Source organism: Macaca fascicularis, chromosome 3 (assembly GCF_037993035.2).
Source record: "Macaca fascicularis isolate 582-1 chromosome 3, T2T-MFA8v1.1".
Classification (NCBI taxonomy): domain Eukaryota; kingdom Metazoa; phylum Chordata; class Mammalia; order Primates; family Cercopithecidae; genus Macaca; species Macaca fascicularis.
The window spans coordinates 173,067,194-173,091,845 of record NC_088377.1 but is presented as its reverse complement, the minus strand read 5'-3'; the positions used below and the strand labels follow the sequence as shown (position 1 = coordinate 173,091,845).

General features: G+C 53.1%; 1 protein-coding gene and 1 long non-coding RNA gene across 6 annotated transcripts in view; one reads left to right on the top strand and one right to left on the bottom strand.

Annotated features, from left to right (window-relative positions):
• The first annotated feature begins 2,140 nt into the window (after positions 1-2,140).
• Positions 2,141-24,652, top strand: part of PODXL (podocalyxin like) — a 57,983-nt gene continuing 35,471 nt past the window's right edge. For 2 of the 5 annotated variants that reach the window (XM_074035997.1, XM_065541078.1), the window contains exons 1-2: positions 2,141-2,314; positions 3,107-4,072. In XM_074035997.1, the coding sequence (XP_073892098.1) occupies positions 3,202-4,072 (871 nt within the window). In that variant the 5' untranslated portion in view covers positions 2,141-2,314; positions 3,107-3,201. Of the gene's footprint in view, positions 2,315-2,378; positions 2,445-2,587; positions 2,672-3,102; positions 4,073-6,380; positions 6,451-24,652 lie in introns of those variants that run through there. The other 3 variants (XM_065541076.2, XM_065541077.2, XM_065541075.1) reach the window with 3 other exon arrangements.
• Positions 14,721-20,081, bottom strand: LOC123572175 (uncharacterized). Its single transcript, XR_006696487.3, has 3 exons — positions 19,925-20,081; positions 19,583-19,658; positions 14,721-16,329 (listed from the first exon to the last, which is right to left on the bottom strand). It is a non-coding gene; the product is annotated as an uncharacterized lncRNA (long non-coding RNA).

Below are 24,652 nucleotides of genomic sequence, written 5' to 3'. Positions count from 1 at the left end.
ATCTATAGATCTGTATCTGTATGTATGATGTTGTAACTGAAGGACAAGCCCAAACTGGGCTTACTCTGTTGATAACAAAATGTCATGTTGCCCCCAGCATGAGCAATAGAAATCTCCCCTGGAACTAAAATGACTAAGAGACTTGATGGGAACCCGAATGCCAGAACTCTCTCAGAAGCCAGAGGTACAATGGCTTGGAAGATGTGGGGCTAAAAGTCCACCTCAACATACCTTTCTGTATATGGTCACATTTATTATTTATTTATTTATTTATTTATTTATTTAGAGATGGAGTCTCGCTCTGTCGCCCAGGCTGGAGTGCAGTGGCGCGATCTCGGCTTACTGCAAGCTCCGCCTCCCGGGTTCACGCCATTCTCCTGCCTCAGCCTCCTGAGTAGCTGGGACTACAGGTGCCTGACACCATGCCTGGCTAATTTTTTTTGTATTTTTAGTAGAGACAGGGTTTCACCGTGTTCGCCAGGATGGTCTTGATCTCCTGACCTCGTGATCCACCCGCCTCGGCCTCCCAAAGTGCTGGGATTACAGGCGTGAGCCACCGCGTCTGGCCAAACGGTCAAATTTAAAGCCCTCCAATCAGATTCTGTCAGGTCAACATTCCTAAATCTTTTCCCTTGCCTTCGGATCCCATAAATTTACCCCAGGTCCCAAATCGGGGAGACATTTTTTCTTTTATTTTTGAGATGCAGTCTTGTTTTCTTGCCCAGGCTGCAGTGCAGTGGTGCAATCTCAGCTCACTGCACCCTCCACCTCCCAGGTTCAAGCAATTCTCCAGCCTCAGCCTCCTAAGTAGCTGGGATTACAGACGCATGCCACCAAGCCTGGCTATTTTTTGTATTTTTAGTAGAGATGGGGTTTCACCATGTTGGCTGGGCTGGTCTCAAACTCCTGACCTCAGGTGATCTGCCCACTTCGGCCTCCCAAAGTTCTGGGATTAAAGGCATGAGTCACCATGCCCGGCTGGGGAGACAGATTTGAATTCACTCCTGTCTCTTTGCTGACCAGTTTTGCAAACAAAGCCACTACTTTCTCAAAAGCTAGTGTTTCATAGTATTGGCTTCTGCGCCCATGGGGCAGCAAAACCATTTGATTGATAAAAATGTGAAGGCCAGACACAGTGGTTCTCGCCAGGAATCCCAGCACTCTGGGAGACCGAGGAGGGCAGATCACCCGAGGTCGGGAGTTCCAGACCAGCCTGACCAACATGGAGAAACCCCATCTCTACTAAAAATACAAAATTAGCAGGGTATGGTGGTGGATGCCTGTAATTCTAGCTACTCAGGAGGCTGAGGCAGGAGAATCGCTTGAACCCAGGAAAATAACCAAAATGCAACAAACCTCAGAAGGAATGATCCTGCAAACTTCCTGATGAAAAGCTTCAAAAACAGCATCCATAAAGTGCTTTGGGTTTCAAATATAAGCTCAGGTGTTCTGGGCTGGCGAACTCACTAGTTGGAGCTCAATGCTAAATGGGGCCAAAGGCACAGGCCAATTACCTTGGGGTGGCTCATCTCACTGGCCACCAGTGACCTCAAAACCCAGCCAGCTTCATTCCAGAAAGCCACGTTGTACACAAGTTGAGGGGGGCTGTTGGATACTGGGGAGAGTTCAGCACAATTCTCACTTTTCTGTGTCTTCTCTAAGTCCAGATGTCTGCTCTCATTTTAATTTTGCATGATCTTGTAATGGCGCCAATCCCAAATCATGTGCATTTAAAATGCCCTAAGCTTCAAAATATACGCTCTCTTTATAAAGTTAACGTGATTGCTTCTGAGTTTTTAGAGAAATTGAATGATTGAGTGCAAAAACACTGTTTAAATCAGACAGCGTGCTATACACATTTAAAAAAATCCCAGTTTAAAAAAAATATATGTATATATTGCTTGGTTTCAGAAGAGAAACAGGCCTTTTATTGACATGATGTCAGGGGAACAGTACTAAAAAAAACATCAAAGATAGTCACACACACACACACACATATCGGGAACACCCTCTGTCTTTCCCATATGCGGTGTGGAAAACGGGGCCAGACGATCCTGCAGAAACTTCCTGATGAAAACAGCCCCGTCAGCCCTTCCCCTAAGCTTGAGGCCGGCTGCCACGGAACCTCATCCAGGGCTCCAGAGCTTCCTTCGCGGCTTCAGGGACGCACTGCCCTGCAGGCATCGCCTGCTTACAAACGACTTCAGGGGCTCACGAAGTACCCTGTCCCCGGGACGCGGCTAGATCCTGGGGAAAACCCCTCCACCCAGCCCCATCTGGCAGAGAGACTCCAGATTAGCAGCTCCGGAGTCACGTGAGCCAAATTCACGCCATACCCCGGTTCCAAGGTTAACCACCCCTCGCCCCCTCCGCTTCGCGGCCGCGCTGATGTGCCTCCTCCTCAGGCGGTCCTGGAGTCTGCGTCTCCCAAGCAGCTTTCAGGGGTAAAAAGGAGGGGAGCGGGGGAGGGGAGACGAACTTCTTTGTTCTTTCGCCAGATAAACTCAGTTTACGGAATTCTCCAAAACTCACTCCCATCCGCAATATGCAAATATCTCTGATCCTCACGTGGAGCGCGAGCTACTTCATTCATTGAGACTTTCGTGTTCCTGGCCCTAGGCTAAGTATTATCTTGTAGGATCACATTTAAGTCTCCCAGTAACCCCCTGAGGTAGGTGTTATTATCCCTATTCTAAAGATGAAAAGAAATGAGGTACTGAGAATAACTTGCCTAGGGTTTTACAATTAACAGATTGGCACAGTTAGGTTTTGAGTCCAAGTCTGTTTTGACCCAAAAGTTCTAAATCTTTGTAACTGTTCTTTATATAGCAGGAATAAAAGTAACAACCACTCCTTGCAGAGCAATTACTATATTCCAGGCACGGTATTTCTCCAAACTACTTTCAGAGGCAGGTTTGTCACTTACCTGTTATGTGACCTCAGGAAGTTTCTTAACCTCTTTTTGACTCAATTTCCCTGTCTGCAAAATGAGGCTAAAAATATGGTTGTCATGAAGAGCAAACGAATTAATATACGTAAAGCCTGGCACACATTCATCCCTGAAATTGTTGCTGTTGTTTTTTTAACCATCATCTCCATTTCACAGGTAAGGAACCTAGCCTTGGAGAGGTGAAGCAGTGAATTAGTCCAGCTTGCCCGGTGCACACCCAGCTGCAAGGACCCGCTCAGAAGTCGTGCGGGATGGGGGCCCGCCGGCAGGTGAATTGCACTTGGCAGGTAGGAGATGAGCTTCTCCGGGGTCGCTGCAGAACGCGCCGCAGCCCGGGAGGCCGCGAATGGTTATCAGCTACCACGCAAGGCTGGAGGTCCGCCCGCTCCGGATTTGCTCGTAGTGCGAGGGCCCCTGCTGTGTGCTGGGGGTTCCCGCCAAGCCCACTCAGAAGCACTCGGGGGGACACCTGTGGGCGGGGCCCAGCTGCCCCGCAGAAGCCCCCGGCCCCGGCCCGCGCGCACACACTCAAAGCCCCCCAAGGCGCGGAGGCTGCCCGCCCTCCCGCCCGCCGCGCTCCAGGGCGGAGTTTCCTCCTCTGCTCATTGTTCACGGCCCAGCGCCCGCCCAGCCCCGGCCCCGCCCTGCCCGGCCGCCGCCGCCGTGGGCGGGCACATGGGGGAGGGGGAGGGGGAGGGGGAGGGGCGGGGGCGGGGGAGGGGGAGGGGCGGGGGCGGGGGCGGGGGCCGGCGCGGACGGGACGGGCCAGGAGTAGCCGCAGCCGCCAGTGGGGCCGCAGCCGCGCAGACGCCGCCCAGGACGCAGCCGCCGCCGCCGCTCCTCCGCTGCTGGCTCTGCGCCCCAGCCCCGCTCTGCGGCAGCAGCAGGGAGGAAGAGCCGGCGCAGCGCGACCCGGGAGCCCCGGGCCACAGCCCGGTCGCCGGAGCCACCCACAGGCCTCCCCGAGCGGCGCCCACTCTCCTACCGTCCGGACGCGCGGACCCTCTGCCGGCCCCGCAGCCACCTGCTCCCGGCCCAGAGGCGAGGACACGATGCGCTGCGCGCTGGCGCTCTCGGCGCTGCTGCTGCTGCTGGTGTCGCCGCTGCTGGCCTCCCAGGATGGTGAGTGGCCGGCCCGGGCTCCGCCGGATGCCCCACCGTGCGCGTGTGCCCCCTACCCGGCCAGGTTGCAGGGAAGCCCGACGCGCCGCGTGGTCTGACCCGGAGCAGCCCTGTCGCCGCCGGGGTCACACACGAAGCCCTGACCTTGCACCATCCACGCCCCCTCCAAACTCCACTACGCGGCAGGTGCAGGGCCCGAGCGTGGATTCGTCTCCAGTCTCCACTCGGGAGGAGTGGGCAGTGGATTCTGCCCGGGCAGACAGGGGCGCGCCGGTGCTAAGTGGGTTTGCTTGGGAAAGAAAAGGGAGACAGCACCGCGAGGCTCGACGCTTCTGCGGGACCCTTGGGATCTGATTACACCTTTCCTTCGTGTTGGAGGGAATGTGGGGCTATATTGTGTATTCGTTAATTCCAGGCAAAGAGGCAGGCGAGAAGCTCCCGAGGAAGTCCCTGAAGCAGGTGACAAGCCTCCAGCCACTGTCCACGCGGGCAATGTGCTTACCCGTTTGCAGAGAGGGTTTTCCAAGCAATGTGTGCAGGCTCAACCCCCCGAGCCCGTGCTGGGGCAGGTACAGAGACTGTGGAAGTGGACCTTCCATAGTCCCAGAGTCACCTGGCTGAGTGGGGGTCCTACCTCCGTGTCCCCAAACCAGTCACTTCTTAGTGCGTGGCTACGATGGTGAGACCCCCTCGAATCCTGTTGTTGAAACGGGAACTTCTCTCTCGTAGAATAGGATTGAGCTGCATTTTAGACACACCTTAGAAACCGTACCTGTCTCTCAAGGAACAGAGCTGTACCTCAGAACATTCCCTCCTTGTTTCTTTTCAAGGTGAAATGTTACTCATTCTCTTTGGGGGAACAGGCGATGGCTGCAAACTCAACCAGAGCAGGTGTTCCTAAGCCCCTAGGAACATCCGGAGTCGGATCAGGACCATGGGAGAAGCGTATTTCTCATTCTCTCTTGCCCACCTGAGCACGTGTCTGCAGGGAGAAAGAGGGGAGGTGGTGTGATCACCCTAGGGCAGGAGGACTGCGGGGACAGCACAGACAGGGAAGGGACTCTGCCGCGAGCAGGTGCTGGCAGTTTGGGAGTGGACTCCAAGGGGCGGGGGGAGATGGGAGGGCAGTACAGTCTCTCCTCTACACCGCAGGAAACCTTTGGTAGTGGGCAGGGGCTGGCACTCAGGGAGCAGGCAGGTGTGGGCATCCTCCTGTGGCCGGCGGGAGACTCCACCAGCCTGACTAGAAAGGGAATGTCCTGGCGGGGCAGAATGTGTGTCCCCGGAAGAGGGGCTGCAGTGTGAGGAACAGTCAAAACAGCTTTCAAGGTGGCAATCACTGAAGAGCCACATGACATGCAGGGTTGAGATGACACCAGAGTGTGGTGGCACTCCTCAGCCCTACTCTCTGGGGACAGCTGGACTTCAGGGTGGGCCTTCATATGAACCTTTTGTTGGGAAGCCTCTTAGAACCACCCAGAAGGGCGTTGGGCTGTGTCAGGAAAGAGGGGTTAGTCCCTAGTGCTTCTGAGCTTAAGGTGGCTGAGCCACCCTCACTTTGAGGAGTGGGAGGCGCTGTGGGACAAGACCCTCCCTGTTCTGCCCTAAAAGGAAATGTTCCTAAGCCACCAGTGGGCAAAGCTCTGACTCTAGCTCACTGCTGGCTTCAAGGATGGATGGGACTGTCTTTCCTGGCACCTGGGCACTGCCAGAAACCGTGTCTCTTCCATGAAGCACCACTTCTAGCCTAGCACGGGGCATGGCACATGGCAGAAGCTTGGTATGTGGCAAACAAAAATGACCATAACCCAGTGCCTGCTATAACCAGCAAGTAACCTGGCCCATCCGAGCACTGTGTGCATTACAGAGTGCAGCACTGTTGGGAAGCACTTAGGAAAGTGCAAAGTGCTAAGTGGGGGATGGGGGGAGGATGATGATCATGATGGTGATGATGATTTGCATATATTGAGGCCAGAAAAGTCTTGGTAGGGGGGTTGCGGCAAGCTTGGTCTGTTTGGTAGCTATGGTGCATTTTACACCACCCTCTAGGGACTCAGGAAGGCCAGCTCCATCCCTGTCCTTCTGAAGGTCTGGTCGCCTGGGCCGCTGTCATCAGGAATAGCATAAACACTGCCCCCCACCTGCTGGAATGCTGTGATTTGATTCAAAGCAAGAAAGATTTATAGCTCGAGTCTCTGCAACAAAGGAATTATCCCCAGACAGATCCATCCCTGCCCCTCTCCCCCAGCTTACCTTCCAATATATGGGCAGATCATGCAGCCTACAGCAAAGAAAGCATTCTCCTTAGGGGCCGGACAATTCATCAGACCCCCTTTCCGTGCTTTTCGGTTTGATAACCATCTGGCAGAACCACAATGGTAAGTCACATCTCTGTGCCTCCGTTTCCTTATCTGTGAGATAGAATAAAAAACCAAAGGGACCTCTAGTTCCGCCATGATAAGATATCTGGGGTTCTGTGTTCCCTCAGCTACCGAAAGGACAAGCTGATTCAGTATTGGCAATCTGATGTTGAATGGATGAATGCTGGGCAACAGGAAGGCAGCTTGGGGGGGTGGAAACACTCAGGCTTTGGGTCAGAGAGATGTGCGTGACCATGGACAAAATAAGGGACTTCCCTGAACCTCAGTTTCTTCATCTATAAAGTAATAACAGCAATACCTTGTGGGTTGCTATGAAGATGAGTGAGTATATATATCATGGGCTTGAGTATATATATCATGTCCAACTCAGGACCACCACTCAGAAAATAGCTGTGATGATTAGTAAGCATATATATTGAGCACCTGGTGGGTTTAAGGGACCCCAGGTGTTGGGATTCTGCCAGTGTTTGTGGGTATCAGTGGATGGATGATAATAAAAACTGAAGCCCCAGTGCCACTCTGTGGGACAGGGAGGCATATGCAAAAGGGTAAGATTTGGAAGGGGTGGTCTGGAGAAAGCCTCCTGAAGGAGGTGGGGTTTTCACATAGGGATTTTAAAATTAAAAGGGTCAGTGTTTCCTAATGTGGCTGAGGCTCTACACATTGTAGTATGTAGGGGGAGATGCAGACTAGGGACGGGGAGTCTGTGATGGCAGTTCTTGAGATGGGGTCATTGAGGCTTTAGGGAGATCAGCTCTCAGAGCTGAAGAGAAAGTTCCACGGTGGCAGGGCGTGACTGCTCACACCTGGAATCCCAGCAACTTTGGGAGGCCAAGGTGGGAGGATTGCTTGATTCTAGGAGTTCAAGACCAGCCTGGGCAACCTAGTAAGACTGTCTCTACTAAAAAGACAAAAAAATTAGCTGGGCATGGTGGTGGCACACGCCTGTAGTCTCAGCTACTCGGGAGGCTGAGGTAGGAGAATTGCTTGAACCTGGGAGTCAGAGGTTGCCGTGAGCCAAGATCACGCCACTGTACTCCAGCCTGGGCAACAGAGGCAGACCCTGACTCAAGGAAAAAAACAAGGTGCCCAGGGCTGGGGTGGGGGAATGTGGGTGTCTCCAGCATGGTGCAGCTTGGGACAGGATCTGAGGCATGAGTGAGCTGGACATTGGGGGTTAGGAGCCAGCCTTTCTAGGGAAGACCCAGAAGCACCTGGTGTCATTGTGGCCAGAGCTTTGGGGTGTGGTCACCCAGAGAAGGGCTGAGGAGGGGAGCGTGGCCTGCCCAGGAGGGTCCTCAGGGTGTCCCCCAGGCCTAGAGGCGTGAGGGAGAGGCATGGAGGCTGCCCCTAGTCTGGTTTTCCTCAGGAGCCCATGTTTGAAGGGAGAGGAGGGTGCTGCCCGGGATTTTGACACCACTGCCCTGTGGAAGCTGAGAGGGGAAGGGGACTCCATGTGGTTAGAATTCCCCCCCTGCAGGGAGGAAGGGGAAGAGTTACTCCCAGCCGCCCTCAAGCATCATCTCTGAGACGCCTTCCCTGGTTTCCTAGGGAGAACCAACACGTGTTCCATGATCTGTGTGTCTCCTCCGCCATGCGGTGAGGCCCTCGAGGAGCCAGCAACATACTCACTGGCCCCTCCAGGGCCCAGCCCAGCACCAGGCGCTGAGCAGTGGCTTGGGATACGCTGGACTGTGGGACCGAGGGGAACCAGCCTCAGCCCTGGCTTCAGGCTCCCTGGAAGGGGAGTTTGCATCCTGGGAAGAGATGTCTGGCCAGTGGGCTTGTTCTCCAGCAGCCGGAGCTGGTGGGAGTAACTGCTGAGGTTTAAGGCTTCTGTGGGGCAGGTGACCCCTGTTGGAATTGGGGCTCAACACTTAACTCAGAGCCCTTCACTCCTTTTTTTTTTTTTTGGAGACAAGAGTCTCGCTCTGTCACCCAGGCTGGAGTGCAGTGGTGAGAACCCAGCTCACTGCAAGCTCCACCTCCCCGGTTCAGGCCATTCTCCTGCCTCAGCCTCCCAAATAGCTAGGACTACAGGCGCCCGCCACCACGCCTGGCTAATTTTTTTGTATTTTTTAGTAGAGACGGGGATTCACTGTGTTAGCCAGGATGGTCTCGATCTCCTGACCTCATGCTCCGCCCGCCTCAGCCTCCCAAAGTGCTGGGATTATTACAGGCGTGAGCCACCGCACCCGGCCCAGAGCCCTTCACTCTTAAGGGAAGTGGGAGGAACCGTGTCTACAGTTCACTGGACTTCTTGGGAGGGGACTTAGATGACCCCTATTCCAGGAAGGGCTGCTTCTTCACACCCTTTGAGGCAGAGGCCCTCTTCAGGGCTGCTGAATGCAAGCTTTGCTCTAGCCGAAATGGAAGCCATTCCTACGTAGTCAGAGAAAGAGAATGGCATTGCCCTGCCCATCCCTACCCACCAGCCTGAGCCTGCCTGGACACTTTCATCGGACCTCAGCCAGGAGCTCTTTACCCAGCTCTGGGCTCATTTCCTATTTGCACCCACTGGGCATGAAGCAGGGCAGGGAGCTCAGCTGGTGGGGTGTCCCGGACCCAGGAACACGGGCAAAGTTGAATGGGTCTCTCTTTATCATGTGTCCTGCCTGCTTGATGGTGCTGTTAAGAAATCAAGTGATGTAGCAAATCCAGGATGGTGACTCCTACCCTGCACAGGCCAAATGATGGGGGCATTCTCTCTAAGAAAAGCCTTCAAGAAAATCGACACAGAGGATCCCTTAAAGGAGCCTCTTCATATTTGCAATAACATTTGCCATATGACTGCTTCGAGTAGGCAGCCTGCGGGCTGTGTGCAATGTGTAACTCAGTTGGCAAAGGGTACTTTCCACACCACTTCTAAATGAGCCAGAAAATCATAGGACACAGAATTCTAGAGCTGCGGAGCCTTCTGGAAGTCATCTGCTACAACCTGCTTGTTTCAGATGGAGGATTGCAGGCCAGGGAGGTAGGTTCATTTGACCAAGTTGCCAGTGACTCTCAATAAATGGCTTTCCAGGAGATGGGTGTGCACACGTGTGTGTGTGCACGTGTGCATGTGCATGTATGTGTGTACACGTGCGCATATGTGTCAGCTGTGGGTACCAGAATAGAACTCAGCCCTTTCAGTGCTGATTCCCTCCTGGGAATTGGAAAAACTCAGCAAATCCCCTTTATATAATTTTTTATTTTACTTTTTTTTTTTTTTTTTGAGATGGAGTCTTGCTCTGTTGCCCAGGATGGAGTGCAGTGGCATGATTTTGGCTTGCTGCAACCTCTGCCTCCCAGATTCAAGACATCCTCCTGCCTCAGCCTCCTGAGTAGCTGGGACTACAGGCGTGTGCCACCACACCCAGCTAATTTCTGTAGAAATGGGGTCTCACCATGTTGACCAGGCTGGTCTTGAATGCCTAACCTTGAGTGATCTGCTCACCTCGGCCTCCCAGTGCTGGGATTATAGGCATGAGCCATCATGCCTGGTGAAAAGCCTCTTTAAAAAGGATTTTAGGATGGTGACAAACTATACTGTGTCCACATCTCTTTCCCTACCCCTCTACCATCAGGGTAAATTAAGGCTTGGGGTCACTTTGCTATTTAAGAGTTAGGCTCCTAAGGGTGCCTGAAATACTGTGCCATAGTACTGGCCACCATGCATTATGCCTATATATGTCTGTGTTTGCCACTGGTCCACTAGCTGAGACCCCCTGTCATGTCCACGGCCTCTAGCCAACTAGGTGGTTAAGAAATGTTTGCGGGACAATTGGCTGCACAAGATGCAGCGTTCAGCTGCAGATTCATCAGTGGCCCTTGCCCACATCTCCTGCATCCCAAGCTCTTGCATTGTCTCTGAGTCCTGGCCCTGCCCTGAATCACTGGAGCAGCGGCAAGCACAGACCCTCAGCTAAGCGGGTCCCCTAGCTAAGGTTGGCCCCTGGGCCACCTCCCACCCTCCCTACCCTCTTACCCGACACACATCACCACCACCCTCTCTTCCTTTGTAGCCTTATTCCCCTTGGGTCAGCCACCTCACACTTCCCAGGTCCAGGGTGCAGGGTGGCACCTCGTCCGCCAATTGTCATGGCCGGAAGGCTATGTGCCTCCACTCAGGGGGAAGAGAATTCCAAGAAGTGGCTGAAAGAGGCTTGCTATCTAGCCCTGGATTAGGGTGCAGGGGCCTTCCAGAGCCAGGCCCCTAGGGATGTGTGGACTGACCTGGGGTCTAAGCTGTCTGATCTCTTACCTTCCTGCTACCTGACCCTGATCAGGGTAGAAGGGACAGCACTTAAGCAAGCCGGTGAGGGGGGCATTCTGTAATTCTTATACATACTGGCTGTGTGTGAGGCTGAAGCCACAGCTCCTTCTTAACTGAAATTCAGGGAGCCGCCGGGTGCAGTGGCTCACGCCTGCAATCCCAGCACTTTGGGAGGCTGAGGTGGGCAGATCATGAGGTCAGGAGTTCGAGATGAGCCTGGTCAGCATGGTGAAACCCAGTCTCTACTAAAAAGACAAAAAATTAGCCGGGCATAGTAGTCCCAGCTACTCAGGAGGCTGAGGCAGGAGACTTGCTTGAACCCAGCAGGCGGAGGTTGCAGCGAGCCGAGGTCACACCATTGCACTCCAGTCTGGATGCCAGAGTGAGACTCCGTCTCAAAAAAAAAATAAAAGAAAAGAAATTCATGGAGCTCTGCCTGAGGACGGAGGCCCTTAAGTCTCCATCCAGCCAGGTTCCCATGCCAACCTACTCCCAACACACAACAATTGGAACACACAGAACCCTCCAGCTGGGGTAGCTTGACTTTATCTCACAGACCATTTCAGGGAGGAGAAACTGAGGCACAAATGCAAGGACTTACAGTAGATCATACAACCAGCTCTTCTCCCAAATATGTACGTGGTTCACTCCCTCACTTCCTTCAGCTCTCCCTGTGAATGCCACCTTCTCAAAGAGGCCTTCCGGGGCTGCTCTGCATAGAAACCCCTCCCTGCAGCACACTCGTTTCCTCCTACTCGCTTTTATTTTCTCCATAGCACTCATCACCTGATTTGTCTGTCTCTCCCCCATTAGACTGTAAGTTCCATGAGGGCAGGGACTTCCATTGCGCTGTAGCCACAGCACCTAGAATAGCACTTGGCACAAAGTAGCTGTTCCATAAATATAGGTCGAAGGAGTGAGTTAGTAAGTGAGTGGGTGTCAGGGCTGGCTTAGAACTTAAAGTCTTGCCTGCCAGCCTGTGCTCTCCAAATGCAAGGCTCTTCACCTGATTCAAGAAGGAAGTGGCAGGTGGGGACTGGCCCTAGGTCCTGGGGGAACAGGCATATGGGCAGGAAGGAGCAGGGATTCCTGGTAGGAAGTGGGAGGGGGGCCATGGGAGGTGCAGCAGCGTCATGTCTCCTGTGCTGTCCCCACCCAAAGGATCCTTCAGCTGAGAATTGGGGCTTGTGTTTGTTAGAACTTGATTTGGCTGCTCATAGCAACAAAAAATAAGTAGTGGATTAAAGAAGGCAGGCGTCAGTTATATCTCTCTCATATCATAGAACTTCAGAGGGCTGGTGTAGTGGTTCTCCTATCATTCACATGTGGCCTCGCGGTCCAAGATGGCTGCTGGAGTTCCAGCCATCAGGAAAAAGGAACAAGAAGCATGTGGCTCCTCTTTTGAGTGCGCCTCCCAGAAACCACACGTGACACTTCCAGTCACATTTTGTTGAACAAAACTTAGCATGTGGCCACACTAGCTGAAAGGGGGGCAGGAAAGAGAACTTAGGGAAGAGTAATTTTTATTTCAGGCACCCGACTGCCTAACTGAAGAACAGTGGTTCAGTTACATAGAGGAAGCAGCGAATGGATATTTGGAGTAGGTGACTGGCAAATGCTACTGCAGAACTGGTCCCTGCAAACCCTGGGCTTCTCTGTAGCGGCCCTCTGTCCCCGCCTTGCTGGTCAGATCAGCTTCGCCTCTGCACAAGTGAAACACGGCTCTCAGGCAGCCTGGTCCCACTTAGCCTTCCGGTTATGTGGCTGTAGCCTTCTGGTCTGAGGGGCAGTTCCTGGTAATGCACAAAGAAACCTGGCTCCTTCCTAATTGGGTCTTGAGCTGCAACAGGGATCCAAGGTGTCCCAGGACCCCCATGAGCCGGGCCTTGGGCAGGCTAGGTAGGGGAAAGACCTGGGTTCCCCCAATGGCCTGTGGATAGGGAAGAAGTGCTTCTGCTCCCCATCTCCCCCTCTCACCTCAGAGCGGGTGAGTGCAGGGCCAAGGAAATACTGTCTTAGGGGTTTGGACAGTGACCCCTCAGTGACAGCAGCAGCCGGGGCCAGTGGCTTTGAAACCTGCGGGAGGTATTCCGTGGAACTGCCTTGGGACCACCGAGGGTTTGGGGTGCACACCTGGAGAGGAAAATGAAGAGGAGGCTGATTTGAGGGGAGTTTTACGTCCACCCTTTTCACGAAGGCCCTTCGGTATGATGAGTCTCTACGCAGGAATTTCTTTGACAAAAAAGTTTTGCTGTGACGGCGAAAAGAAGAAAAATGGAAATCTCTGCGGATGCTCTGCGGTTAAGAGGCTTGGATTTTAGCCACGGCTTCAACACTTGCTAGCCTTGTGATCTCAGACTTGTTCCTTGACCTGGGCTTCTCCAGCAGAAAGTAGGTATTGTGCCCTCCTCCATAGCAAGGGCTAAATAGGATCATGTAGGGGGTGCCTCTGATATGCAGAAAGCATCCACATGGGTTGATTTTTTTTTTTTTTTTTTTTTTTTTTTTGAGACGGAGTTTCACTCTTGTTTACCCAGGCTGGAGTGCAATGGCACAATCTCGGCTCACCGCAACCTCCGCCTCCCGGGTTCAAGTGATTCTCCTGCCTCAGCCTCTGGAGTAGCTGGAATTACAGGCATGCACCACCACACCCAGCTAATTTTGTATTTTTAGTAGAGACGGGGTTTCTCCATGTTGGTCAGGCTGGTCTTGAACTCCCAACCTCAGGTGATCCGCCTGATCGGCCTCCCAAAGTGCTAGGATTATAGGTGTGAGCCACCTGCGCCTGGCTTGTTGGTGTTATTTCTTGTATTGGCGTCAGCCCTAGCCCAGCGTGAGGTGTGAGTCAACGGACCCCCACGCCATGCTAGAGAGCACCCTCTGCGACCTCACAGGGCCAGGCTTTCTTCTTCACGGCCCTTCCCCATTACTCAGGCTGGGGGCCTCAGTGCGGGGAGGCAGGGTCAGTTGCAGACCGCAGTTTCAGATAAAGGTAGCCAGGGTGGGCTTAGCTAAGAAGCAGCTGAGGTGGCCCCCTGCCCCTCCCTGAACTTCCTGTTCCTGCCTAGTGCTCCTCAGCTCACCCCTAGGGGGCACTGCCCTTCACTTTGGGGCTTTGAGTCAAAACAAACTTTTTTTTTTGAGACAGGGTCTCACTCTTTTGCCCAGGCTGGAGTGCAGTGGCAGGATCTCGACTCACTGCAACCTCCGTCTCCGGAGTTCAAGCGATCCTCTTACCTCAGCCTCCCCCATAGTTGGGATTACAGGCACCTGCCACCAAGCCCAGCTGATTTTGGGGTTTTTAGTAGAGACGGAGTTTCCCCATGTTGGCCAGGCTGGTCTTGAACTCCTGGCCTCAAGTGATCTGCCCGCCTCAGCCTCCCAAAGTGCTGGAATTACAGACGTGAGCCACGGCGCCCAGCCCAAAACAGGCTTTCTGAAGTCACCTGCACCCTGATCCTGGCAGCCCCTGAGGTGGTTAGCCCATTACTTGGTTAAATGCAGTCTTCCAGCTCCTGGCTCTCTCTCTACCTGGATAAATGCGCTTGTGGTTGGCTAATCAGCTCCTGGCCACGCCCACTGTACACTCCCTCCTAGCCCTGGGATCCCAGTCTCCCTTTCACTTTCCTTTCTCAGATCACCCAACCCTGAGCCTACCCTAACTCTTGCACCAAATTCCTCTTGATGCCATCGAGCCAGGCAGTGAAGCAAGATGTTGATCTTTCTGCGGCCAGCTCTCCATTTTCCTTCTCAGGAAAGGGAGGGCCTGGGGGAGGTGCATGGAGCTACACCCAACAACTAGGGCAAGGAGTATTTCCTCACAAGGATGAAAAGTGGGAGGAAGATAGGAAGGGAAGGTAAGAAGTACTCACAGATCTGCCTTGGGGGCATTGCTGTGTGCCTCAGTTTACTCACATGGTAAGTCTGGGGTAGCACTGTATGAGGTTTTTTATTTTACTTTTATATTCCATAAAGCAAGCTGTGTTCCAAACTGTGTCCAATAAGAACATTTCGTAGTCCTCGAGATTTTAATAGTTACGCTCTCGATGAATATTTAATAAAATGAATACATTTCCCTTCTTAGAAGGTCAAAATACATTATGATCTTACATGCTTTGAAATGTCCTCTAAGGAGATTACTTTTTACCTTTGTTTAACCCATCATTCCCCAAACGTACTTTAACCATGGGACCATTTCCTTTTCGGCTTCCTCTTTTTAGTAGAACATCGATTAACATCTTGTGAAACACTCGTGTTTCCCCAGGATATTTTGGGGGAAATAATGATGTGAAGATAGAGTGACCAACTGTCCCAGTTTACCCAGTATTAACAGGTTTTCCTGGTATGTGGGACTTTGAGTACTAAAACCCAGACACTCCTGCGTAAAGACCAAGCTGGAAAGGCATTAACTATAACAACACACTGATATGTGTCCGGCTGAAATGAAAATGAAACCTCACCAGGCCCTCCGACCTTAGGGGATTATAGGAAACGACATGGCAGGTCGCAGCCAGTGTGAAGGCTGCTTGCCCCAGAGTCCATTGAGAACAAGTGACATTCAAGGCTGGTGGCCCCTCAAGAGTGTTTGCAGTGGTGTTGCTTCTAGCCAGAAGTGGGAGGCTCTGTTAAAAGAACTATGGAAGTGTGTGTTTTTGATGTTTGATCTTTCTGCCCAGATGGGGGCAGACATTGTTTGTCGGTTGCCTGTGGCTGGCTCTTTCCTGTTGTGCCTCTGTCCCCTGCTGCTTTGAGTCCTTGACCCTGACGGCATCATGGTACTGTTTTAGATCCTGAGTCCCATCATCCTGTCAGCTTGGAGGGGAGCTTGGACAAGGGGATTCCAGGATGTTCTGGTAGCCAGCACTGGCATAGTGGCTCATGGACAGTTCTGGCTGAACAGGGCCTGCTGAGTGTGTGGGTCTCATCCACCTTCATGCTGTCATTGTTCCTGGGAGTTGGTGGCTGAGGGGGTGGTGTGCTTGTTTGTTAAGCCACCAGCTTGCATGTGCTTTTCCAGCTGCAGCTAGCACCTAAGGCACTACGTGCAGGTGTGACAATGAGGAGGGGTGCCCGTTGCTCAGCCAGATGCAGTCCTGCACCCTGCCCTGGGGGCACTGCGGAGCATGGTGCAGGGCGTGTGGGGGCCCTGCTGCTCCCTCCCCAGGCCTGCGCTGTCCTAACTCCTGCCCATGCCTCCCCGATCTGGAGGCCCCAAGAACACCACCCAAAAAGTTGCTTCTCATCCTGAGGCCATCCTGGGTTTAGCTTCTCCATGGCCGGGGTTCTAGAGAGCTTGTGCTGTGGATCGGCTTCTGGGGAAGGGCAGGGTGGGAGCCTGTCCTGTCCTTTCATTCACCCATGGCATCCAATGGGGGCGTTACACTTGGGCAGGGAAATTCCCTGGCTTTACAGTCCTGGACGAATCTGGAAGTCTGGTCCTGTTGACGCAGAATCACATCTCTGAACGCCACAGGCACTCTAGGGCAGTCGTGTCCATGTGCCAGCTATAACTGGCCCTGGGGCCTCCTGTTGGTTGAGCACTGGGTGTTTATGTGTGGGTGCGCCATGTGTACACAGGGCTGGTGGCAGACACAGTGAAGAGGCACAGCAGGGTCCATCTGAGTTGGGTGTTGAGCTGAGGAGTGGATTTGCAAAAGAAAGAGATCCTCTGTCCGGACACTCACAACCCAGTGCCCTCCCTGCAGGCCTCAGTTTCCTCATCTGTGAATGAGGAGCTGGCCCAGTGGCTCTCAGGGGCCTTGCTGTTTAGTGTTTCCCATGGTCTAAAGCTGGGTGATTTTGGCCCCAGGACTGCTGGCGTCATGGGACTGATGGGTGTGTGTGGCTGCATCTGCAGAGGGAACCTAGCTGGACAGTGTGGATGCTCTGAGCCATTGGGAATGGCTGGAGGGGGCTGTTCTCGTGCATTTGGCTTCTGGGGAGGTGACACCATGGATTCCTGGGTCATGTGAAGGGGGGCATGGACACATGTCCTGTAGTGTCCTGGGGGCTCTTGGTGTTTTGCTGGCCTCGGCCCTTTCTTCATCTCACTGCAGGTCAGATGCCTCCCCTTCCCCTGTCCAACGACCAGGAGGGGTGCGGCAGCTGGAGCCAGGCACATGTGGGCACTCAGGCCCCACAGGATTGGAGAGCCGCACTGGGAGTGGGACTGCATGGTTCTAGATGCCAAAGAAGGCGTGGTGGTGCCTGGTCCTCTGACTGCTTGCTCATCTCTACTTGTTGGGCTGAGATCACATGACATCTAGGGTTCTTCTAGCTCTAACATTACGACCCTGGGATGCAGAGGAATGTGATGCCTGTGTGACTTTTAAGGAGCAGGGGACAAGGGATGACCCGGCACAATGGTTCACACCTATAATCCCAGCACTTTGGGAGGCTGAGGCAGGAGTTCAAGACCAGCCTAGGCAACATAGTGAGGCCCTATCTCTATATACAGTTTAAAAATTAGCTAAGTGGCCGGGCGCGGTGGCTCACGCCTGTAATCCCAGCACTTTGGGAGGCCGAGGTGGGCGGATCATGAGGTCAGGAAATCGAGACCATCCTGGCTAACACAGTGAAACCCCATCTCTACTAAAAATACAAAAAAATTAGCTGGGGGCGGTGGCGGACGCCTGTAGTCCCAGCTACTCCGGAGGCTGAGGCAGAAGAATGGCGTGAACCCGGGAGGCGGAGCTTGCAGTGAGCCAAGATCGCGCCACTGCACTCCAGCCTGGGCGACAGAGCAAGACTCTGTCTCCAAAAAAAAAAAAAAAAAAAAAAAAAATTAGCTAAGCATGGTGGTATGCACCTGTAGTTCCAGCTACCTGGGAGGCTGAGGTGGGTACTACTCGCTAATCCCAGAAGTCTGAGAGGCTGTAGTGAGCTACGATTGTGCCACTGTAGTGAGCTACGATTGTGCCACTGTAGTGAGCTACGATTGTGCCACTGTAGTGAGCTACGATTGTGCCACTGTACTCCAGCCTGGATGACACAAGAAGACCCTATCTTTAAATGAATATGAAAATAATAAAAAGTTTCAAAAGTAGAAAACACTGGCTTAAAAACATAACTTCGGCTGAACTGATGACCAAAAAAAAAAAAAAAAAAAAAAAAGAAAAACAGAGAACATCCCAGCCTCTGGTCACAGAGCACCATGGACTCAGCCCCAGCCTGGCCCTGGCCCCTGCGTCCAGCCCGAGGGGTGGCATCAGCTCCTCGTGCTGTGCATCTCTAGGCCTTGTGCCAACAAAGACCAAGCTGTAAGGAAAAACAAGAAAGGTGACAGCTCCTGGGACCAGGATCTCTGGATCCCGTGATCCTGGCTGTGCCTCTCCCTAGGAGCTGCACTGCTGCCATGCTGCAGAGGGCGGGAGGCTCTAACTGGCACTGGACCTGCTTTCCAGATGGGAAATCCAAGGCGGAGGATGCGGGGGATTTTACCTAGTCATGTCTTGAGGCTCCAGGTACTCCTTTTCCCCTTCATTTGTTGTTGTTATTGTTGTCATCGTTGTTGAGACAGGGTCTCCCTCTGTCACCCAGGCTGGAGTACAGTGGCACAAACATGGCTCACTGCAGCCTTGACCTCCTAGGCTGAAGCGATCCTCCTGCCTCAGCTTCCTGTGTAACTGGGACCACAGGCATGTACCACCATGCCTTGCTAATTTTAAAAATTATTTGTAGAGATGAGGTCTCATTATATTGCCCAGACTGGTCTTGAACTCCTGGGCTCAAGTGATCCTCCTGCCTCAGCCTCCCAAAGTGCTGGGATTACAGGCGTGAGTCACTGCAGCCAGCCTCCCTCCCACTTTGAATTTGCCTTTTCTTGTTCTGGGCATGGGAGTGGCCAAATAAACTTGGCCTAGACATCTGGGCCTCTGCACCCACCTTGCAGGGTAGCCAGACTGGAAATACAGTAAAGAGGGCAGAGAGAGAAGGGGCATGGAGCCCGTGAGGGCCAGGGGGCAAGAGGCGGTGCCTGCCTTTCCTCCACCCCTTTTGGAGCCCCAAGTCTGACTTAAGAATCAATCTTGTGTGATCTAAGCAAACCTGACCCCTTTCCTGACCTGCGAAACTTTAGAGGGAAATAAATATTTTGCTCCCAGTTTCTTGGGAAAAGAAGAGCTGTGAATTCACAGCTGTGTGCATGAGTGTGTGTGTGTCATTGAGGCATTTACTCAGTCATTGCCTCTGATCCCCCTCTCTGATGTCATGAAACTACTTTTAGGGGATGAATATTCAGCTGTTTGGACACCTGGCTCCAACTGGGGCTGGCCCTGAGATTCTTGATTCACTTCCCTAGGCGGTGCCCGTAGGAAACCGGGCTTCCTTGACGAACTCTAACGTCTCAAACACAGGGAGGGCCATGACGACTTGGCTTTGTTTAAAAGGAACATGGCCTTTAACTTTCCCTGCAGGCCCTGGCAGGGGACAAGGGAGCCAGTCCTCAATTGTTTATTGATATCCACTTACTTGGTTTCTTTTCTTTTTTCTTTTTTTTTTTTTTTTTTAGATGGAGTCTTGCTCTGTTGCCCAGGCTGGAGTGCAGTGGCACAATCTCGGCTCACTGCAGCCTCCGCCTCCCAGGTTCAAGCAATTCTCTGCCTCAGCCTCCAGAAGAGCTAGGATTACAGGCGCCTACCACCAAGCCTGGCTAATTTTTGTATTTTTAGTAAAGATGGGGTTTCACCATGTTGGCCAGGCTGGTCTTGAACTCCTGACCTCGTGATCTACCTGCCTCAGCCTCCTAAAGTGCTGGGATTACGGGCGTGAGCCACTGCGCCTGGCCTGTTTGTTCTTTTTAAGCAACACCCCCCCACCCCTAAGTCGCCCCCAACCCCACCTCCACTCCACTCCCCACTGTCCAAAAGATACAGGCTCCACTGTCATCAACCACCAAAGAAATTCGGATTGTGTGCTCTGTAGGAGGTAATCATGCTTTTTCTTCCACCTGTGGGGCCAAGGAGAGAGTTAGGTGGTAGTTTTAGCTTTATTTGCCCTGCTTTGCAGAGTAAGCAGGTGACCATCGGAGAGCCTTAGCTCCTGCTCCTGCCCCACCCTCAGCACGCACGGAGTTAGTCTGGGATTTTGCCTGGGGAACGTGCCTGGCTGTGAATTACTGTGCAGCAGGGAGGACACAGGTGTTAGTCCTGGAAGGGGAGAATTCTCGCCAGGACAGAACACAAAGAGGATAGAAATTCAGAAAACTGTACTTACTGCCTTCACCTTCAGTGTCCACCAGACGGAAGCAGATCCTTCCCTGGGAAATTCACAGGCTCCATTTCACAGAACTTCCTCCCTCTCTTCCCAGAGGCACTGTCCGTTTCAGAGGTGACTGTCCCACAGCCATGCGTGTGGGACTTCCCTCTGGCTCGGGGCCCTTGTTTGTTTTAGGCCAGGAGTGGAGACTGGGCCCTGGTGGAGGTTTCCAGGGGCCACTGAGAAACCCATACACATCTGGTTATTTTCACAACTGCGGGAGGCCAGAGGTGGCGTGGGAATGACAACGTGCTCCCTCAGGACAATATTTACCAAGGTTGTTTTTGAACTTACTGCTAGGGGAAGAGTTGCGTGCCAAATGTCCGCACGCTTTGGCCCTGGAAGTGTGTGTGTGCCTGGGGACAGGTCGCAGGCACTCCTGGGAGCACGAACAGGGCCAGTTGAGAAGTGTGCGGGTCTGTGCAGACCCAGTGTGATGAGTGTTGGGGGGCGGGGGTGGGGTAGAACGCTCATCCCTGAGACAGTTGGGTTAGAATCCGGCTCTCTGACCTGGGGAGGGGCCTTCCTGGGCTAGTCTGTCTCTCCTTTTCTGAACGAGGTACATAACAGGCCAGACACTGTGGCTCACTCCTGTAATCTCAACACTTAGAGAATCTGAGGCAGGAGGATCACTTGAGCTTAGGAGTTCAAGACCAGTTTGGGCAACATAGTGAGACCCTATCTGTATAAAATAATCAAAAACATAGCTGGGTGTGGTAGCGTACACCTGTGGTCCCAGCTACATGGCAGGCTGAGGTGGGAGGATCATCTGAGCCCAGGAGGAGGTTGAAGCTGCGGTGAGCTGTGATCGCGCCACTGCACTCCAGCCTGGGTGACAGAGCAAGACCCTGTCTCTAAAAAGATTAAAAATTAAAAGGTACTAAAGGTGTGTCCTCAGAGGGTGCTGGAGACACAAATGGGATCATATGCAGGAAGAACGAGGCACGGAGTCCCGCCAATATGCTAAGACCTCAGTATTTGCCCAATGTTAAGTTTACAGTCATGATGACAAACTGCTCTTAGGAGGTGTCATTTAATAGGTGGATTTATAGAAAGTTCCAGCATGTGAGTGAGGCAGCATGTCCACCCCTCTACCCGGTGGTCTCAGAGCTGCCCTGAGTGTACCAGGACACATGCAGTACCCAGACTGGGCACAGAAGGTCCTGTCGCCTGCTCACAGCAGGGGGTCGGCAAGGCTGGCCGAGCCTGGCTGCCCCTTCCTCCAGCCCCGCCCTCAGTAAGGTTACTGTAGATTTGGAATATTTAAACATTTTCCTCAAAGGTTTTACATTTCGGGGGCTGGGAGTGGTGGCTCAGGCTGTAATCCCAGCACTTTGGGAGGCTGAGGCAGGCGGATGGTTTGAGGTCAGGAGTTCAAGACCAGCCTGGCCAACATGGCGAAACCCCATCTCTACTAAAAATACAAAAATTAGCTGGGTGTGGTGGTGCACACCTGTAATCCCAGCTACTCTGGAGACTGAGACTGGAGAATCACTAGAACCCGGGAGGCGGAGGTTGCAGTGAGCCCAGATCACAATACTACACTCCAGCCTGGGTGACAGAGCAAGACCCTGTCTCAAAAAAAAAAAAAAAAAAAGCTTATACATTCTAAAAAATATGTTCATTTTGTTCCAACTTAGATATGTCTCCCTTGACAGATGAGGAAACCAAGGTCCAAGGACGTCTCCAGCTCACACAGACATCCAGGTCTCCATTTGCAGAGCTCACTTTTTCTGTGGAGGCTGCATCATATCCTGGATGTGGTCATTTAAACTGACCTTGAAGACAGGGTGAGGGGCCACTCTGCCACCTCCCCCAGGTGCTGTGGTGGTGACTTTTGTCTGGGAGCCCATCTTGGGCAGGCGAGGTGAGCGAAGGCATCCGGGCATCAGCCCTGTCCCCACCCTTGCCTGCCTGCTGGCCGGTGGGTTGGCTGTCCCTGGGCACACGGCCCGGGCAGACAGATCAGGATTCACATGGTCTGCAGCAGGCGAAGGGATTAGGAGGCCCTGGGGAGGGTATTGTTTTAAGGAAGTTAGTCTGTTCTTTCCAGCTCAGGAAGAAACCAGCCTCTTCCCTGGGCAGGTTGGTGGTCCCTAGACAAAGCCTGACACCACGGACAAAGCTGTCCACGGGCTCGGCATGGGGACGCCCCTCTTGTTAGGAACAGCAACAACAGCGGGAGGGGGAGTGGGGAGACGGATGGGGAGAGGGGAGCCGTTGACAGGGAGAAGAACCAGAGCGGGCAGTGGTGGGCTGAGCCCCAGGGAGTGGCAAGGCAGGAATCTTGGGTGGCACCATCGATTGAATTCCAGGCTGTCCTGTTACCTCTGTGCCTTCAGCCACAGAATTCTAGTCATGAGTAATCCAAAGAATGTATTTAGAAGCTTCCTGCTTAGGTGCTCGGTCCTTTTAGTGGGTAGGGGTGGGGTTCAACCCTCTGACCTCCACCTGGAGGATGCAGTGTCACCAACTCTGGGCCAGATTTTCATCAGGTGGGACTGCAGAGGTCATCGAACCCTGGGCTGTCTGCATTATATGGGAACTGAGCCCTGCTAGCTGCTGTGCCAGTGCAGGACAGAGGATGAAGCTGGCTCCCCGCAGTGCGCTTCTGCCCCGCCACTTCTTCCCTGCCAGGCCTCAGGGATGGAAAGCCTGGTCAGAGAATGGGTCTGGGACACACAGCTGAGTGGGGCAGCCCACACAGAGACAGCCTGAGGGTCTGCCAGGAGCTGGGGGCATCCTGCCAACTAAGTCAGAGCACAGGGGAGGGGCCAGGAGCTGCTCTCCTGGTTCATCTGTCTCCTGTACTCGGCAGGGCCACAGTGGGTCCTGTGCAGCCTTGACACAGACCTGTTTGAAGTGCATACAGAAGTTCCCCAGACAGGGACTGCGATGGTCATGGAAGCCCTACTCACAATGGCCCTAAACTGGAAGCTGCCCAAATGCCCATCAGCAGCAGAATGGACAAATAAATAGTGGCATATGCACACAATAGAGTCCTCCACTCTAATGGGGGTGAACAGTCTGCGACCGCACCCCACGAGAAGGATGAGTTAAACCTACCAAAGCTGAGTGAGGGAAGCCAGACCCAAGAGTCTTGACGGTGTGATGCCATTGATATGAAATCCCACAACAGACACAATGCTGAATCTTCTCAGTCAGAATAGCGGTTACCCTCAGGGATGGAGAGGAACACAGGCAGGGCTTCTGAGACGAGCTGTCCTGTTTCACCATCCGGTGCTGGTTAAATGTGCGTATTCCCTCGAGGACAATTAATCAAGCTGTACACGTGTGATATGCACCTTTTTTTGGGGGGATGGGGATGGAGTCTTGCTTCCACGCCCAGGCTGGAGTGCAATGGTGCAATCTCGGCTCACTGAAACCTCCGCCTCCCACTCCCAGGTTCAAGCAGTTCTGCCCCAGCCTCCTGCGTAGCTGAGACTACAGGCATATGCCACCGTGTCTGGCTGATTTTTGTATTTTTAGTAGAGACGGGGTTTCACCATATTGGCCAGGCTGGTCTTGAACTGACCTCAAGTGATCCGCCTGCCTAGGCCTCCCAAAGTGCTGGGATTACAGGCGTGAGCCACCGTGCCCTGCTTTTTTTTTTTTTTTTTTTTTAGTGGGAGTCTCGCTCTGTCACCTGGGCTGGAGTGCAGTGGCACGATCTCAGCTCACTGCAAGCTCCGCCTCCCGGGTTCACATCATTCTCCTGCCTCAGCCTCCTGAATAGCTGGTACTACAGGCGCCCACCACCACGCCCAGCTAATTTTTTGTATTTTTTTTAGTAGACATGGGGTTTCACTTTGTATTAGCCAGGATGGTCTCAATCTTCTGACCTCGTGATCCACCTGCCTCAGCCTCCCCAAGTGCTGAGATTACAGGCATGAGCCACCGCGCCCAGCCGTTTTTTTTTTTTTTGTTTTTTTTTGTTTTTTTTTTTTGAGACGGAGTCTCGCTCTGTCGCCCAGGCTGGAGTGCAGTGGCTGGATCTCAGCTCACTGCAAGCTCCGCTTCCCGGGTTTACGCCATTCTCCTGCCTCAGCCTCCCGAGTAGCTGGGACTACAGGCACCCGCCACCTCGCCCGGCTAGTTTTTTGTATTTTTAGTAGAGACGGGGTTTCACCATGTTAGCCAGGATGGTCTCGATCTCCTGACCTTGTGATCCGCCCATCTCGGCCTCCCAAAGTGCTGGGATTACAGGCTTGAGCCACCGTGCCCGGCTTTTTTTTTTTTTTTTTTTTTTTTTTTTTTAAGACAGTTTCTCACTGTCTTAAATAATAACGCTGGAGTGCAGTGTTGCAATGACAGCTGACTGCAGCCTTGACCTCCCAGGCTCAAGTGATTCTCCCACCTCAGCCCTGCAAGTAGCTGGGACTCTAGGTGCACACCACCAGGCCTGGCAATTAATTAATTAGTTAACTAATTTATGCATACATACATATATACATGGTCTCACTCTGTCATCCGGGATGGAGTACGGTGGCACAATTATGGCTCACTGCAGCCTCGGCCTCCCTGGGCTCAGGTGATCCTCCTGCCTCAGCCTCCTGAGGAGCTGGGACTATAGGTGTGCGCCACCACACCCAGCTAATTTTTGTATTTTTAGTAGAGATGGGGTTTCACCATGTTGGCCAGACTGGTCTTGAACTCCTGATCTCAAGTGATCTGACTGCCTCGGCC